At 39.8% G+C, this 17137-nt stretch overlaps 2 protein-coding genes across 2 annotated transcripts; both read right to left on the bottom strand.

The window, feature by feature from the left end:
- Window positions 1-1003: 1003 nt before the first annotated feature.
- CBG07698 lies at window positions 1004-1964 on the bottom strand (the record flags this gene model as incomplete). The annotated part of the gene is made up of 3 exons (XM_045240469.1): window positions 1004-1145; window positions 1630-1802; window positions 1851-1964. The coding sequence occupies 3 exons, from the start codon at window positions 1962-1964 to the stop codon at window positions 1004-1006; spliced, it is 429 nt and encodes a 142-aa protein (XP_045093460.1).
- Window positions 1965-2736: 772 nt separating this feature from the next.
- Window positions 2737-16310, bottom strand: CBG07699 (the record flags this gene model as incomplete). The annotated part of the gene is made up of 11 exons (XM_045240468.1): window positions 2737-2794; window positions 2841-3026; window positions 3073-5418; window positions 5472-5794; window positions 5843-6952; window positions 7002-8708; window positions 8919-9349; window positions 9471-9832; window positions 12934-13066; window positions 16082-16165; window positions 16277-16310. 11 exons carry the CDS (start codon window positions 16308-16310, stop codon window positions 2737-2739), a joined length of 6774 nt encoding a protein of 2257 aa, XP_045093459.1.
- Between the last annotated feature and the right edge of the window lie 827 nt (window positions 16311-17137).

Genomic DNA, 17137 nt, shown 5'->3' with positions numbered 1-17137 from the left:
GTGAAGGGTGGGCGCGGAAGCGATAGAAGGGCAGCAACACACCGTTGGCAACAGCAGTAGGCAGTAGACACAATTTATTCCGGAAAACGCTCGTATTATGGCCTTCTAGACCTGTCAAGTGTAGCAGAGTGAGGCCAAATAGCTTGTTGCAGAGACCCTGCAACTATTAAAACTTGAAGGACAAAAACATCAAAGAAACATAATTCACAAAATTGTTCTTAAAACAAGCTCGGACTAAACTCAAAGTCAAGAAAAGTAGACTTATTCTCTTCCGAAAGATTAATGAGGAAAAGGTGTTGCTCGTAATAGCGAGGCGGAGTTTATTTCTGGTTCTTAGTGTCCAGCTCATGGCAAAATAGAGTCACTCCCCCACCAATAATCAATTGACCGCCCCACCAATAATCAATTGACCGGTGTGTAAATAAAAATATCGGAAGCCAGAGGTGTCACTGATATCCGCATTTTCACCGCCAGCGGGCCAAAATAAATCAATGATCAAATAGTGTGCAAGGTGTTAAGGACAACGGCAGCGCAGCGAGCAGGAAGTTGAAACAAAACGTTTCGGAATACGAAGTTGTTGGGGCTGGGGAAAAAGTCTAGGAAAGGAAAAAACGGTCAGTTTGCTTTTTAAAGATTGGAATGATTTATGAGTAATCTTGAATGATTTATGATTTGATCTAGGAAAATGAACTACTGTATGATATTTTCATGCTCGAAGTAGGAAAAAACACCGACGTTCTCGTTCCAAACGACTTCTTTCCATAGAAACATCCTCATAACTAATTCAGCGTGTTTCTAACGTAATGTTCATAATGTATTCAAAAAAAAACTAAAACATTTGAGCAAGCTTATGTTAGATTATTTATTATCTGAATTAATAACAATAAATTTAATTTTAAATGTGATTTTTTACAGATCATTACAGTTTCTGAGACCATTGGAAAGGAAATTTTTCTTTTAACTTTAAAAACACTCTTTCAATAAAGAAAAAAGTGATTTTTCATTAATTATTAGCATTTGGTGGGCGCTCTCCTGCTACTGACGACGCAAAACTCTCGGCTGAGAACGATTTTGGAACTGCACTGTAGTAGTTTTGACGCTCGATCTTCTGAAGACACTCTTGAATGTCACACGCAACGTCCAATCTGAAAAAAAAGAATATTTCAGACTAAAAAAATAGGAATCCTGATGATTTGTTAATTTAGAAAATATCTTAATATTGTTTTCTTCCAGTTATCCGAGTATGTCATTCATTAAAGCCTTCCAGGGAATTTTGAGCAATAGTTGGGCGTCTAATTGGCATATTGCTCACGTGGGAAAGGGTCTGGCAAGGTTTGGGCAAGTTTTCGGCAAAACTGAACAATCAAGTGGTCTTATTTTCCAGTGGCCAGCTTATGGAACAAATTTGGTTTGCTTTGGGACGTGATTTGAGCGAAAGTACGGTGTGGCAAAAAAAAACTACAAGCTTTTCTCGTTTTAATTAGAAAATGGTCGTCCTTACTCCCACTGTGTGGGACACGGAAGCTGTTTTATACAGAAACTCGCCAAAAACTCCCTATTGAAGTTATTTTTTCGGAAAATAGCTATCATATTTTCGTTATTTTGCTTTGCAAAAGTTTAAAAACACACCCTTTCTCCATTTGCCCAGCGTTCGCCGCCTCCTCGTTCACGATTCTCTCCATTACACTGAGTAACTGAAAAATTGAGGTATTAAATAAAATAATGTTTCCGTAACTTACTCTTGCAGTGTTGTCAACTATTGGTTCTACGGCACTGAAGTGTTTTGCGCTGGCTAGTAGTGTCTGAATGAATTTTCTTTTACTTTTCATATTTCTTCCGATTATTTTTACCTCTTGAGCTTGTGAGCCACTCATCGGAATCGAAAGAAGCGCCGATCCATCGGAAATAATTTCTAGGATTTTTTGCGGTAATTTAGTCTTACTTTCCAGCGATATAGTTGCCATTTTTCGCCTGAGAAAAGGTTGGGTGAAAATCAATAATGTGGCAAGTCCGGGGGAAAAGGACGAAGAGAAGAGGAGAGAGGGTGTACTGAGAGAGCAAGAAGAGAAAAAGGAGGAAACAAAGAGTAATAACTGCTGTAGAGACCCTACTCCGGGCAGAAGACGTTTGACAATGTGTAATTAGTGATCTAGATTCCCAGAAGGGACCTAGATTTCAAAGAGGCTACTTGCGTTACGGTACATGGGAATCGGACCATTTCGTGATGTGCAAAATAATCTTGGAATGCGAGATTTTACTTCAGGAACTTGAATCAATCAAAACTCAATTATAAAGGAACATCATTAGCCGAAGCCAAGCATTACATCGAAGAAAAATGATGACATCTGACAATATTGGTGGGGGGATTTTCTGTGAATTGAGAAGAAAATGTTATAAAAAGTGTCCATCTCCAAGAAGAAAAGAGTGGAGAACGGATTTGTCGTGTTTATCAAAAAGGAGTTTAAAAAAGTGAGAAAATAGAAACGCAGCAGCATTTTGGGGGGACGGAAGTGAAAAGAGAAAAGGCTTGAATTATTGTTCAATCGGGCAACACGTAATCAAAAAGGCACGAAAAGTGTGTGGAATTATCACAGAATATATCACTTAGTTGAACAGTGTAGGTACGGATTCGCTAAAAAACAAGAAAAAGAGCAAAAACAAGACGAGATAGGGAAGACAACAAAGCGCTAAAGCAAGAAAAAATAAGTCAACAAAAAATTAAATTCAATTAAAAATTCAAGACCGGTTGTTTCGCGTAATTCCAGCCATGAAATTGCTCAACTGTTCTTCGTATCTGAAATTTAAAAATTAATTTAAAAATCGAAAATTCTCTCTGTTACCGTTTCTTGGACTCTGTCACCGCCGAAACTAAATCAGACACGAATTGCTTCTGATAATAAGTTTCAATTTGTTTGTATTGCTTGTCCATAGAATCAGAATGATTCACAAATGTCTTCAAATTCTCTTCAACCCATGTCATCGAGGAAGCGAGGCATGGCTTGCTAGCATGTGGAGCATTGGAGTAACTGAAAAATGTATTTTATTGATTTCTACTGTTCCCTAGGCACTTACGTCTCAGCCATTCCAACTTTAGCAAGCTCATTTCTGAACAATTCGAAGAATAATCTTCTAGAGCTCTTGAGGGAGGTAACATGATCCACTGCTCCAACAGACTTCATTCTTTGCCATCTATCGTGAGCATCAGCAAACTCAACAGCAGCATTTCTGTAGACTTTGCTCAACTCGTCGAATCTCTCCTTGGCTTGAATCTTAGACTTGGAATCAGCAGCAAGCTCAGCGTAGGTCTGGTCACATCGCTTCATCATCTCGGCGATCACTGGCTCACGGAACTTGATTCCAACAACAGCGTTTGGCTCAAGGATACCTCCACGGGATCTCTCATCAGCCACAAGATGAATGAATTCTGGACGGATCTTGCTATCGAGCACAGCCCATGCTCCTCCACGGAGCTCTCCAGCCTCTGGGATGTACACAATGACTGGACGGTTGTAGGTGGCCAATGCGTCAACGATCTGTGCTCCGAACTTCAAGACCATGTCATACATATCCTTCTGTCCTCCAGAGAATCCACGGAGGGAAGCGATAATAATGAGAGGCAGGTTTTCCTTGTTCAAGTCATTGATAGCTTCAGCGGTCTTGAATGCAGAGTCTGGGTACCACACCTGTCCGGCACGTTGGATGTTCTGAAGTTGAGAGCCCTCAAGAGCAGGGTCAGCTGGAACAGTAGTCGTGAAGTTGCGGAACTCAGAAGCAACGATTCCAATTGGAATTCCACAGAGTCTAGCTCTTCCGGCAACGATGGACTTGGCCCAGTCTCCGCAAATTTCATCGAAAGACATAGTGTCACAGATTCCAACCTTGTTGGTGAGATCCTTGGAGTCGATGAGGTCACGAACATCGTATTGCTTTCCATCTCCTTCAACTGGGACCTTGACATCACGAATATTGGAATCATTTCCGTATTGCGAGAAGAATGGGAAGCTAGTGTTGTCGGTTGGCAAGAACGACATCCATCTCAAAACTTTAGCGATTCCTTCCAAATCATTGTCAACAACAGAGTGGGTGACTCCGTTGCGGAACATGACTTCTGGTCCACCGAGTTGGTTGTTGGAAGTGTAGACCTTCTTTCCGAGAAGGGTATTGAGAGCTTCGTATCCGGTGAGGATAAGATGGGATTGCTTGTGTTGAACGATTCTGTGAGCAAGACGAGCAGTGTAGGCTCCGATTCCCACCGATCTTCCGGTGACGTAGCAGTATGTTGGGACCTCGAAGTAAGCACGAGAGGTTTCTCCAGCAATCAATCCAGATCCTTGCAAGTTTTCAACTCCAATCTTTTCGTTCTTAGCTCCAATAACAGCTACAATCTTCAATCTTCCGTTATCCAATTCCTCATAAACAACTTGTCCCTCAACATCGGCTTTGCATTCTCCATCAACGTAAATGTAATCGTATCCTTGGTCTGGCTTGTCTTCATTCTTTAATTGAACTTTGACAAGCTTTGAGATCTTTGTGGAAAGACCAATGCGAGCTCCAGAGTTCACTGAGACATTGACACGTGGAAGTTTGTGTTCACGAGAGTAAGTAGAAGCAGCGGCGAAGAGATCATCTTCAGCAGTTCCGAAGGATCCTGATTGGAAGGTCACATCGTTTCCAATGAGAACAACGTCATATCCTTGTGGCTTTTCTGGAGTATACAAAGTCATAATCCAGGCAACCATTCCACATTTGTTGAGAGCATTTCTAGCACGTTTCTGGAGAGTTTCAGAGTCTTCGATTTGTTCAAGTTTTCCGTTCTCGAAAACAAGTTCACGAAGAGTAAAGAACTCTCTCCATCTTCCGTCATGAAGAGCTTCGGCCATGGATGGTGGCAGAGAAGCAACACTACGATTGTAGGAAGACACATCCAACTGTTTAGCAGTGTTCCATGAATTGACAGCAGCCATTCCGAAGATAATTGGGAAGTCGTAGATGTAGGAAGAGTTGACTCTGCGAGAAGCGAAACGCTTCTTGTCGATGAGTTGGACAGTTGGGTAGACTCCAAGAGATTGGTCAAACTCGGTGATAACTTCGGTGGTTACTCCAGTTTCATCACGAATCACGATTCTCTTATGACCATCAATCGATTCGTAGACCATCTCCACTTCGCTGATTTGATGTTTGGCAAGAATAGCCTTATGATTCTCGACTTCCTCGGTGATGCATTCCTTCATGAAAGCAAGATGCTCCTCGGAAGCAATAACTTCTTTAGGCAATCCCGGGCAGGAGATGAAGACGAAGACATGGTTGGCAGCGAAGAATCTTTCTTTTCCTTTCTTGTCCTTCTTGGCTTTTGCGACTTGAGCAGCAGTGCATGCGTTGTCGAGAGCAAGGAAGACAGCTTCAGATACCTTCTTCTGACTGAAAATATATTTTCCTATTGCAAAATCTCAAATGATTCAAAATCAACTTACACATCCTCAGCCTTATTTCCTGGAATGATGAGTTGTTGACGGATGAACAATTTGGAGAACATGCTCTCTGCATCATCTTGTTGGTAAGCTCTAACAGAGGAAAGACCAGAGAGAACTGGATACGAGTTAGCTGGAAGACGATCCTTCTCAAGTCGGACTTGTTCAAAGATAGTCAGCTGTGGTAGTGGTCGTTCATTGAGAATCAAGACAGTGTTGACACGGTTGACCTTGAAGTTGTTCTCAAGATTCTTCTTGATGTCAACTACAGCGTTCTGGGCGTAGCAGATCATTTGCTCTTCTTGGTCGGTAAGAGAGGAAGCATCCTGAAAATGATTCAAATGATATTTTAACTTTGTAGAGTATTAACTTACATGATGAGCAGATTTGTCGTTCAAAATTTTGACGAAAATGGAAACGTTGATCTCCTCATCCTTCTTACAGTAAGAAGCAAAGTTCTTCTTGAGGCAGTCCAAGAAATCTGGGTTGGTGAAGCAGTCATTGTAAGCATCAGCGTCGATGGAAAGACGGACAACAATGAGCTTGTTTCCCTTGAGCACAATTTTATTGAAGCTATCTGGCTTGGATAGAAGATTGAAGTGACTGATTACACAGCCCATTTGTGGAAGAGTGTAAGTGTTCTCCATATATCCTGGATGAGCTGAAATGTGCATGGCGACGTAGCGGTCCAAGCACTGGGATCCGATTTCTGGGTCGAAGAAGTACTCGTGGATAACCTTCCATCCGGTGGAGTCTGGTCTTTTGGCAAGCGGTCCATTGAGCCACAATTTGACTTCTTCAACAGTAGCTGTGAGTCCACTGGCGGTGATTTCGGTGAAGTTTTTCTTGTAGCGCAAGTTTTGGAAGATGAGAAGAATTTCTCTAGCCAAGCTGGAGATTTCTTCGGTGTGATGGAGGTTACCAATCTCACGAAGGTTGTCGAGAAGAGATGGAATGAATTTGGATCCAGTTTGCTTCAATGCCTCCAGAATAGCCTTCATGACAACATTTTTGGACTTCAACTTGAAGTGAGAATAAATGGTCTGAACCACAGCATCTCCATTTGTGTTGTTCTCCTTGATTTCAGCAACCGAATCATCGTATCCTTTTCCTTCAAAGTACTTCTCAACACTGATGTAGTCACGAAGAAGACTGTTGAGCACTCCAGAAGCGAATCCATTTGCTCCATAGGCGAACTCGTTGACAGCGGCATCAAATTTGTTATAGTCGTCAGGAGATTCAAGCTTGTATCCATTCAACACCATTCTGAGTTTGTCTCCAGTGAAGCATGGCTTCTCGACAACATCGAGGAACGCTTGTTGCACACTTGGTGAGAAGTTTCTGGTGACGTGCAAGATGGTTGGCTCCAAAATGAATCTAGAGAGATTGCTGACATTCAAGAAACGGAAAAGTTCGGTGACAAGAGCATTGACTTCAGCTACCCCTCCTAATGGAACGGATCCAGCCAGAATGTTGCGGCATTTCTGAAAAATAAACCGTATTTATTACTTTATCCTGTAAGAATGAATTTACCTCCAGGCAAGCGTTGTAGAGATGAACTTTGTTTTCGTTCGACGAGTTGTCGGCAGAAGACCACTCTGGGAATGTTCCGAGGAATTGTGTTGGGCGGTACATGTCGGAGTCTCCTTGATCCACAAGTTTTCCAATGATACTTCCTGGGTAGATAATGTCTCCTTCTTGGGCCGTTTTCACAAGCCTTCCTGGAGCCTTTTTGACTTCAATCGGGAAGACAATCTTCATCGACTCAAGAGTGGCATAGCAGTCTCCAACATTAAGATACTCTCCCTCTTCCCTTTTGTAAGACAAGAACTTTCCGGTGACATTGGATTTCAGAACACTTGGATCGTTATCCTTTTCAAAAGTGATAGTTTGGTTTGCGATGCTGACCTTGAATTCCTCAGGAGTTTCTTCAATATTACAACGGAACACGCTTCCTCTGTGAGTTGCCATTAAGGTTCCTTGGTCTCCAAACTTGACTATATTGACGTTAGTATTGGAGCCATTGAGAAGGATCACGTAAGAGTCAGGAGCACTACGAGTCACCTTCACGGAATAGATCTTTAGGTCACGGACAAGATCAAAAAGAACAGTCTCGGTAAGGTTATTTGGCGGCAACACTTGTCCTCTCTCGATTGCTTCTTGGAACTTGCCGAAGACTTCGCTGATTCGTGCATGACCGATAACGGCGGCACTGACAGCAATGACGTCGCTCACCGGAATAGTGCATTTCTGCAAAAAAAAGGTCATGATACGAACCCGAATGAAAAGTCTAAAACCACAAACCTGTTTGATTTTTCTCGCAATTCGTTCGTCCAACCATTGGGTGTTGAAAACGTTGTTGGCGAAATCAGGCTCGTGGATCAAGTCAATAAGGTAGGAGACTTGCGATTTGAAACTTGCTTTGATTTCCATCTCCTTCAATGCGCCAACAATGTTTGCGATCGCAATGCGTCTGGATGTTCCGCGTGCGAACAAGTGACCAAACTGTGAATCAGCGTATTCGTGCACTTGTCCTCCTCCAGAAACTGAGAAGTAAGCCCAGGCGTCTTGAGATGAACGGAAGTTAAGCTCTTTGACTTTTCCTGTGGATGGACGGAAACTGTCATCTGGGTCCTCACTGGTAATACGAGCAGCAATTGCGTGAAGTGGAGTATCAACAAGAGTTTCATCTGGCAGCTCACAATCTCCATCCTTTGGGAGGTTGTAGAGATTACGGATGTCTGGAATCTTGTGAAGTGGAAGTCCCATAGCGATTTGAATCTGAATAGCTGGGATGCTGATATTGGAGATCATCTCAGTGGCTGGATGCTCCACTTGAAGTCTTGGGTTGAGTTCCAGGAAGAAATAGGTGTCATCTTCGGGCAAGTACAAGTACTCGACAGTTCCAGCTGACTCGTAACCAACATATCTGGCAATTCTGACAGCGTCCTCTTGCATACGTTTCCGAGTCTCACTTGGAGCAACACAAGCTGGAGCCTCTTCAATGATTTTTTGGCAACGACGTTGGATAGAACAGTCACGGGTGAAAACAGAGATAACGTTTTCATAGCGATCAGCGATGAGTTGGACTTCAATGTGTCTTGCGTTCTCAACACACTTCATCAAGAAGATTGGAGAGTTGGAAACTTCAAGTCCGACTTCTTCGAACATGCTCTTGAAGTCTTCAAGCTTGGTGCACTTTCTGATTCCCTTACCACCTCCTCCTTCGGAAGCTTTGATCTGAAAATTAAAAGTTTTCTGATATTCTGCCAAGCACATTTTTCATATGGTACACGAGCTCGGATGTATAAGGTACAAAGTGATTTAGGCGTTCAAAATTCAAAATTCGGTGGGCGCAAAATTCGATTTTTCAAGAATTTTGCACCCCTGAATTGCTTCGTACTCCAATGACCCCTCAAACCGAGTAATCTGCCCTAATTCAACTCTTACCATGAGTGGGAATCCAATGTTATGAGTCTTCAGAGCTTCCAATCCTTCTTGGTAAGTCTTCACACAAGCTGCCTGCAGCAAACTCTTTGGTACTTCCACAAAGTCTCCCTTGTTACGTGTGGTCTTCTCCATGGTGATTCCAGATCCCGACCAAGCGATAGTCGGAATTCCGACTGTTTGGGCAATGATAGTACTGGCGATTTTGTCTCCCAAACTGAACATGGCACTGGCTGGTGGTCCAATGAATACAATATTGTTTTCAGCGAGTCTTCTTGGGAGCTCTGGGTTTTCTGAAGCGTGTCCCCAACCGGCCCAAACAGCGTCGACTTTTTCTGCTTTGGCATGTCTCAAAACTTCGTCGACGTTCGCGTAGTTGTTCTTGTTGCTACCCGATGGGGAGGTGGCCAAACTTGTCGCGCTTTTGAGGTATTCTGTAATAATCAGTTGAATTTTGAATTATCATTTGTGTGTTTTATGATCAGCGTTGTGATTATCACGTGAGTTTCAGATGCAATGTCATACCAGCAAACACCTGATTCTTTTAGAACTTACCGGAATTGGATTTCGTCTCATCTTCAGTGGTCATACAAACGAAATGAATAAGCTTATCATTACGGAATGTGTGATTCAGGAGTCTCATGATAGTGGTCATACAACGAACTGCAGCAATTCCATTGGTGGCAACGAGTAGCTGAAAAATCAAAAAACATCCAAAAATTACAAAAATCGAAATTACCTTTCTAATAGGTCTTCTCTTTTCTGGGTCATTGACATTTTGCTCTACGAATTGCTCAATACTCTCGTATGGAGCAGCTCCGTCACTGATCAGAGCGTTTCCAGTGACAGTGATCTTTCGGATATCAGGTTTATGACCGTTAACAGACATGTTGAATGGTCGTCCAAGATCGGAGACGCTGTAATGATTCAGAAGTTTTTTTTTTTGGAAAAAAAAATTGGCAATTATAGTGAAGATGTGGAAAAAAAGGGAGATAGACAAATAGAGAGACACATAGAGAATTTATTTTCTCATCTGGATCGTTACTTCTTCTTTTACTTTCTTTTGTTGTTGACAACTGTTTTGGCCGGGCCGGTTTACACAAATCTGAATCAGCCTGGTCGAACAATTTCTTTTGGGGAAAAGCATCAGAACTAGAATTTTGAGGGGAAAAAGCCGAAAAAAAATGTATGGCGAGAATGGTGGTATGATGGCGGAATAACTGATAAAAAGTTAGTCGGAACTGATAACAAATTTGGAAACGAAAAATGCGAACAAATATAAAAATTGAGCCAGCGATTTTTTTCCTTAGCTTTTGGAAAATTAAAAGTGTCATGAGAGGGTCGGTTGGGGGCGACGACAGTTTCTTCTCTGATAATGTACATGAAAAATCACGCCATCTCTCTCAACTTTCTCTCTATGATATCGAGACTTTGGACACTCCATTCGATTCAATGAAATTTGACCTCATTTGAGACATTATGATGTTTTAAGTTGTTTTTTCTAGCCATATATTCTCTATTGTCTGCAAATCATAAGGATGAGTTTGATGAAGGAGGAACAAGGTCAGGTTGGGTCAATTGAATGAACTGAAACTGTAAACACAAGAAGAAAAGGAATCAGAATTTAAAAAAAAATCGGGCAGAAAATTCTCGAACCTATTCTCTATTTCAACCCCAGCAGAATACATCTCATATACATAATTTGTGAAGGTACAGGAAGAAAAGAGGAAAAGGTGCGTGAAAACTCATACGACCGAGAAATGACCTCGAAGAGGAAACGACGATCGCAGTTTTGACCGATTCGGGCCGTTTTCTCGCGAGAAGAAGAAGAAGGTGGGGACGGCGGGGCGCGCATCTCTGTATCCAGCCCCAGACAGTGGGTCACATGAGGATCACGGATGATGGAGAAACGGAAAAAGCTTTTCTTCTTCTTCTTCTTTCCGAGCGACTTTGGATAGTCTCACTTCCCACACATTCAGGGATATGATGTGTTCAATCTGATGGTTTGGTGGGAATGAGCATTGTGCAGAAACAAAACATTCTTAAAGAAATGAAAAGGATTTCGCCCACACATACCTCTACCTCTGGAATGTTGTCGAAGCGAATGGGGATGGAAATCGAAAGAAAAAACGAAAAAATGTGAAAGGCTTGGGATGGTTGGGGAGACGAAGAGTAGGAGGGTAGAAGATATTATCATCAAGATCTCCGAATCTTTTTGCGCAGCCCAAGAAGATGGTCAGGACACGAGAGAAAAGAAAAAGGGGAAATCGCCGAGACGAAGACGACAATACTGTACGTTTTAGGTCCGCAAAACAACACCGCTGTTGCGCATCTCACTTCACTCGTCTCGTTACAGATTAGATCACAATCAAGTCATCCTCTTCCAACCGTTTCTTGTCTCCATTCCCTTTTTCGCTTCATCGTGTAGTTCTACGGGCAGAAGAAAGATTAAAGGGGCTTTGCATATTTTGAGTTTTTTCTAGTGGTGGAAGAATTCGGGGGTGGGGAGACAGGCTAAATACACAAATATTGCCAAAAATTCTTCTAGTTTAAAATAGATAGGATATGCTGAATGTTTCTAACATCAACAACCTACAGTATCAGACAGTAATTACAAAAAACGTATTTTTCAATGAATTTTCGGACATTTTGACCATTATTAAGAGTCTAGAGCTCGGCTGTCAAGTTTCCGATTATGTTGAAATTTTTTGAGGGTTTAAAACAGACATAGATTCAAAACTTTGCATTCGAAAACAGGCCAAAACGGGTGCTCTTCAGAAATCGGCAAAACGCTCAGAACTAGAGATTTTTAAAAAATTCTGTGAATGCAAATTTTTCGCACCCTTTAAAATTTTCAAAAAGGTCGGAAGCTTGGCAGTCGAGTTTCTTCAATTTTTCTAAAAATGATTGAAATCAACTGAAAAATGCGTTTTTGTATATCTTTACTGTAGGAGATGCTAAAGATAAGTTGAACATTTTCACGTCAACAACTTATATCATAAGTCATTTGACTAAAGAAGTTTCTGGCAAACTATGAAAACCCACGTTCCAAACATCACGAAGATCATCACAAATAATACATTATGACTCAGTAAAAGATCTACAGTACTGGCCAAAAATAATGCGTCGACAGGTTAAATGCGTCGGCAGAACTGTAACTTGCTTCAAAATAGAGCTAAAGTGTCAAAGGTTTTTGTAAAATGTAGCAAATAACTTTATAAGAAATATTCGGAAACATTTTTACCCAGAAAACGGAAAAAAAATTTTTTGGCAACAAAATTCACTTTTTGGAAAATTTCGGATTTTTGGATTTTTTTTTTGTTTTCAAAAATCTGACGATTATGAATGTGTAAAATTAATTTTAATCTTGATTTAAAACATTATTCATCATCGTTTCTATTTTTTCCAAATTTTTGAGAAAAAAAACCCCCAAAAACCCGAAATTTTCCAAAAAGTGATTTTGTCGCCAAAAAAAGTTGTTCTCGGTTTTCTGGGTTAAAATGTTTTTGAATATTTTTTCTATGGTTATTTGCTACATTTTACAAAAAAGTTTGACACTTTAGCTCAATTCTGAAGAAAGTTACAGTCAAAAAACCTGTTGAGTCGACACTGTCGACGCATTCTTTTTGGCCAGTACTGTAGATCTGAAATTTGACAAACTGAATAATAGGTAGAAAAAATCAAGAATGAAGCTCAAAAGTCTCATATGACTTCTCACAAAAAGCACTATCAGAAACAGTTCAGCTCATTTTTATAGAAACCGTCTCGCACTTCTGTTCCCTCTCCGTCTTCGCTTGCTCTCAATCATCACGCCACCTTAGCGGGGTTATCAGTGCTCCGAGAGAGGTAAAAAATATCACCCCAAGAGAATTTTTGTGCGATTGCATGTGCAGCACATCGAGCATCAATGCAGATAGTGAGAAAATTGGGGAAAAATGGAATGTTCAGTTCTTTGTGCGTGATCAGCGAACAGTCGGATGATTTTTTTTTCAGTTAGAATGATTTAAGAAGAACTCACTTTTCGGAAAAAGTTAGGCTGACTTGAGAGATGCTGCTGGACAACGCAAGACCCAATGCTTCCAGTAGTTCGGCGTAGTTGATAGCAGCTAACGTCGGAGAGTCTAGATCTATCGTCACGTTGCAATCGTTGTCTGAAATTTTTCTGTTGTTTTTTTTTGGATGAAGACAACTTGAAAACTTGAAGTGAATGAAGTTTTGCCTTTCCTTTTCCTGCCTATTTTTTACCCATTCTGCTTGAATTCCCTTTTTGTTACAACCATTTTCTTTCTCTTACTGTCCTAAGTGTAGCCCATTATTACCATCTACTTGTAGCATACTAAAAAAAACCTTTGCCATTTCACTCCAAAGCGATACAGGGCAAAAACCCCATTTTGTTTTGTTCTCGATAAACCGAAACCGTTTTGAATGTTCATTGTACTTTTTCTCCTTTTTCTTTTCGCACAATCTTTCGACGTAGGTATGAAAGATAGCAATCATCAGTTCCAACACACCAACCGAGTCTCGCCACCTTTTCCTCCTTTTTCTTTTCTCCTCATAAACACACCTTGAAGACTGTCTAACAATACTTCTAATTCATAGATCACTTCTTAGAGGGTGGAGCGTTCAATTGAAGCATCTTCCTCGAGGTGAAAGAACTGGGGCATACATTCTTGACCACACGGACGGACGGCAAACTTTGATTGAACTGTTTTTGGTTGAATGGACAACGTGGTGAATCACAAATCGCCAAAACACACCTATCCGATGACCATCGTTTCGACGTCATTTTGCTTTTCTTTGACGAAATTGTTACTCAGATGATGTCTCATCTGGAGGATGGGATTCAGACAACAAGGAACATTACCAAACTACATATATGTTTGGGTGACCGGTATAGTCGAAAACTAGTTTTGATTTTGGTATGAAAGAGATGGTTGATTTTGAAGACGCCAATGATTTCTCGAAGAATGTGTACTTTTGAAATAGTGCTGGAAGTAGAAACTGATCTGAATCAAAACTGATCGTTCAGATATAGGGGTTCTCGGGAAACATTCTTCAGTTTTGTTACAAATTTGTAATACATTTTCTGCTTGCTTGATGAGAAGTTTATGAAAAATATTTTTCAGAAACATAATGATGAATAGCGGGAATATAAAATGACTGCGATTTTCCTATAAACTGAGTCAGGGGTCCTACCGTATTTCCTCTAATAGAAACCAAACCAAACAGTCAACTTTAAAGGAGGCCAGACAACAAAAATTTCGGGGAAAATTTCAGGGAATGTGTATTTTGCCGTCGCGGTGTTCGCACCTAAAGCACGCAATCCCACGCGCAAACATTTTTATTTTTTTATTTCCCGACTTTATTTTTTCAATTTTTAACGACTTCAAACATTAAAAAAGCTCTTTTTTCTTATTTATTATAAAACCCATATAAAAGTGAATTTTTTATGTAAATTTAAAGTTCTATCGACCGATTATTTTGCCAGTCGCCGGTTTTTTTTATAGGCATGCGAAAAAAACTATTTTCTCTTTGATAACCGTTTCTTCACTGTTCCTATTTATCCATTACTTCTCGTTATTACTCTAGGAATAAAAACTGTTTTATGACTAGGGTTTTCAGAGACGTCTCCATTTTTACTGCTTCCTTCACCTTCCGACGACCAGCCCTGCACGAGGATTGTTTTAATTATGTGGTTTTTTTCAATTGTTATGTCTCTTTCTAAAAATTAATTGTAGTTTTTTTCATAATTTATTTGTTAACATAATAAAACAAGTTTCTTCATTTTCAACTGATTTTGGTACCTCGGAGCGAGGCCTCGGCGGCACGCTGGTAGCCCTTCAGAAATTCCGAGTTCAAAAAGTTCAATCCGAAGGAAACAAGGGAAGAAAAAAGTAAAAACACCAGCAGGGATTGAACCTCTGACCTCCTGAATACTAGCCTAGAGCGTACCCACTACACTACGCGTGTAAGAGGCGACCATCGCGTTTTTCACATTATGAAGCGACGCCGCAGCAGCAAGCTAGTGAAGAAATTAGGGTGACAAAAAAGAGCATTTTTTCGTCCTTGAAGTGTTTTTTTTCAGGTTTTTAAGTACATAGCTATATTTATACTTCAGAGTTATATCTTTTGAGTAAAAATGAAAATTTTGAAATTTTTGATGTCTACCCTCCTTTAAGAAAGAAATCTAGATTATTGTGAAGGATATCAAACATTTGTCAACTGATAAATTATTTATTAAAATATCGCCAATATTTTATGAGTTGGCAATTCTTAGACATCTTCCACGGGAACCAAGATAATTGAGCTTAAATTAACGGGTTGAGTAGGCTTCTACAATTAGAGAGAACACAGTATTTTTGCAGAAATTTTTCGAGACAAGAGTTAAAATTGATGTTTATAAAATCTAAAGTGGAGAAAACTGCAATAGAAATCAAGTGTTGTTTTGCAGAAGTGGGCCCTACTGGACAAGAGGCCAGACCGTTAAAACTTCAATTTTTAACATTTCAGAGTTTTTCCTTCAAAATTGTTTGGTTTCTTACATACCTGGGACAGTTTTTTGCAGAAATATGAAATTAAGTAACATTTTTAATCAAAAAGATCGGAAAATATGTAAAAAAAATCACAGTTTTTCTCTAATTGGAGCGCGCCAAACGTGCAACTTGAGCTCAATTTCCTCTGTTCTCCCGAAAGATATTGAAAACATTCAATTGGTATATTGTTTATCATAGTGTCTCCAATTTTTCATATGTTGACAAATCTTTGATATTAATCAAAAGAACCGAATAACTGATTTCAAAGACCACGCATAGGGTGCACACTTATTGGAAAAAAAACGGTATTTGAAATTTTCGCGTTATAACCGCGGACTGAAAATCCGGCTTGTCTCTGAGCCACTTCTTAACAAAACATTTTTCTGCTAGGATTTATTTTTCAATTTTCTTTTAGTTTTTTTGTGAATCTATATATTTTTTTCACACAATGAAACAATCGAAAATAAACCGTGCACCATGTTTGATAAAAGAATTTTGAAATTTGCACATTCCTACTGGTAATAGAATTTTTCAAATCTGACCCCTATTTCAACATTTCCCGGCAAGAATCAGTCATAAGTTGTTATTTGGCACCGTTCAAATATGTATGAACAGCGTTCAAAACATACTCACCTCCGTTATGTGAATCTGGAAAGTCGTTCCACCGATGTTTAACTGCAAGCTCTTGGCTACACTGTCCGATGAGAAACGATCGTTCTGAAAAATGACTCATTTCTTCGCATCTTTCGCCTCTTTATACTAATCTACGTCCCAAAAAACGGTGTCCCAAAGTACAATTGGCTGAAGTTAGTTCCAAAAACAACTCACTTCTCTGTTTCTCATTTATATTCCGATGCGACATTTCTGGTTCTCTCTGATTGTCCTTTCTGAGTTCTTCTACCTGTATTGTTCTGCAAAAACAGAAATATAATTGTTGTGTACTTTCCAAGGAGAAAAGAAAACATAAGTGGACAAAATCAAGAAATTAAGATTAGGGAACAGCTAAATTAGTTGAAAAATACTCTCAAAGTTTTTGAATTTTCGTTACATTTTATACCAGACAGTTTCCGCTCAAAGACCAAGACTATTCTCGAAAATAAGCTCGAATCATATGCTAAATTAGCTCGGAGCATGATGACATTTCGCTGTATAGTCATCCAGAATCATCCAGAAAAACATGATATACATATATCGAACTGTTTTTCTTCCAACTTTTAGATTTTTCTAGACGTGTTCATGTTTACATACACTTGAAGAAGTCAAAAAACTATATTCAAAATAAGGAACTAATTTTTAGCTCTATTTTGAAGACACGGAACTACGATCCTTCAAAAATAAAATAATATGTTTTAGACCTTGAAAAGTATCAGTATCGTCGCATAAATAACAACATGAAGTGCTGACCAAACCGTGTGACGAAAAAGTGGAATAAATAAATATGCAGCGTACGAACCTTTCCCCTCTCGGTGTGAACCATATTTGCTTAGTGAGACCACAATTGCCAAACAGTTGAAAATAACGGTATAAACTTTGATATCATCACCAGAGCAAACCTTAAACACAACAAAAACGCAGAGAAAAATTGCTGTGGAACTTATGAAATAGTAAATAAATCCTGGATTAGTTTGTTTCAACAATAAGTCAGCACAATTTTCAAAAAGCTAGTCTCAAAAAAAATTGTTTCTCTAC

The sequence above is a fragment of the Caenorhabditis briggsae genome (genome assembly GCF_000004555.2).
Source record: "Caenorhabditis briggsae complete genome, chrX, whole genome shotgun sequence".
In the NCBI taxonomy this organism is placed as follows: domain Eukaryota; kingdom Metazoa; phylum Nematoda; class Chromadorea; order Rhabditida; family Rhabditidae; genus Caenorhabditis; species Caenorhabditis briggsae.
This window is presented reverse-complemented; position numbering and strand designations above follow the sequence as displayed.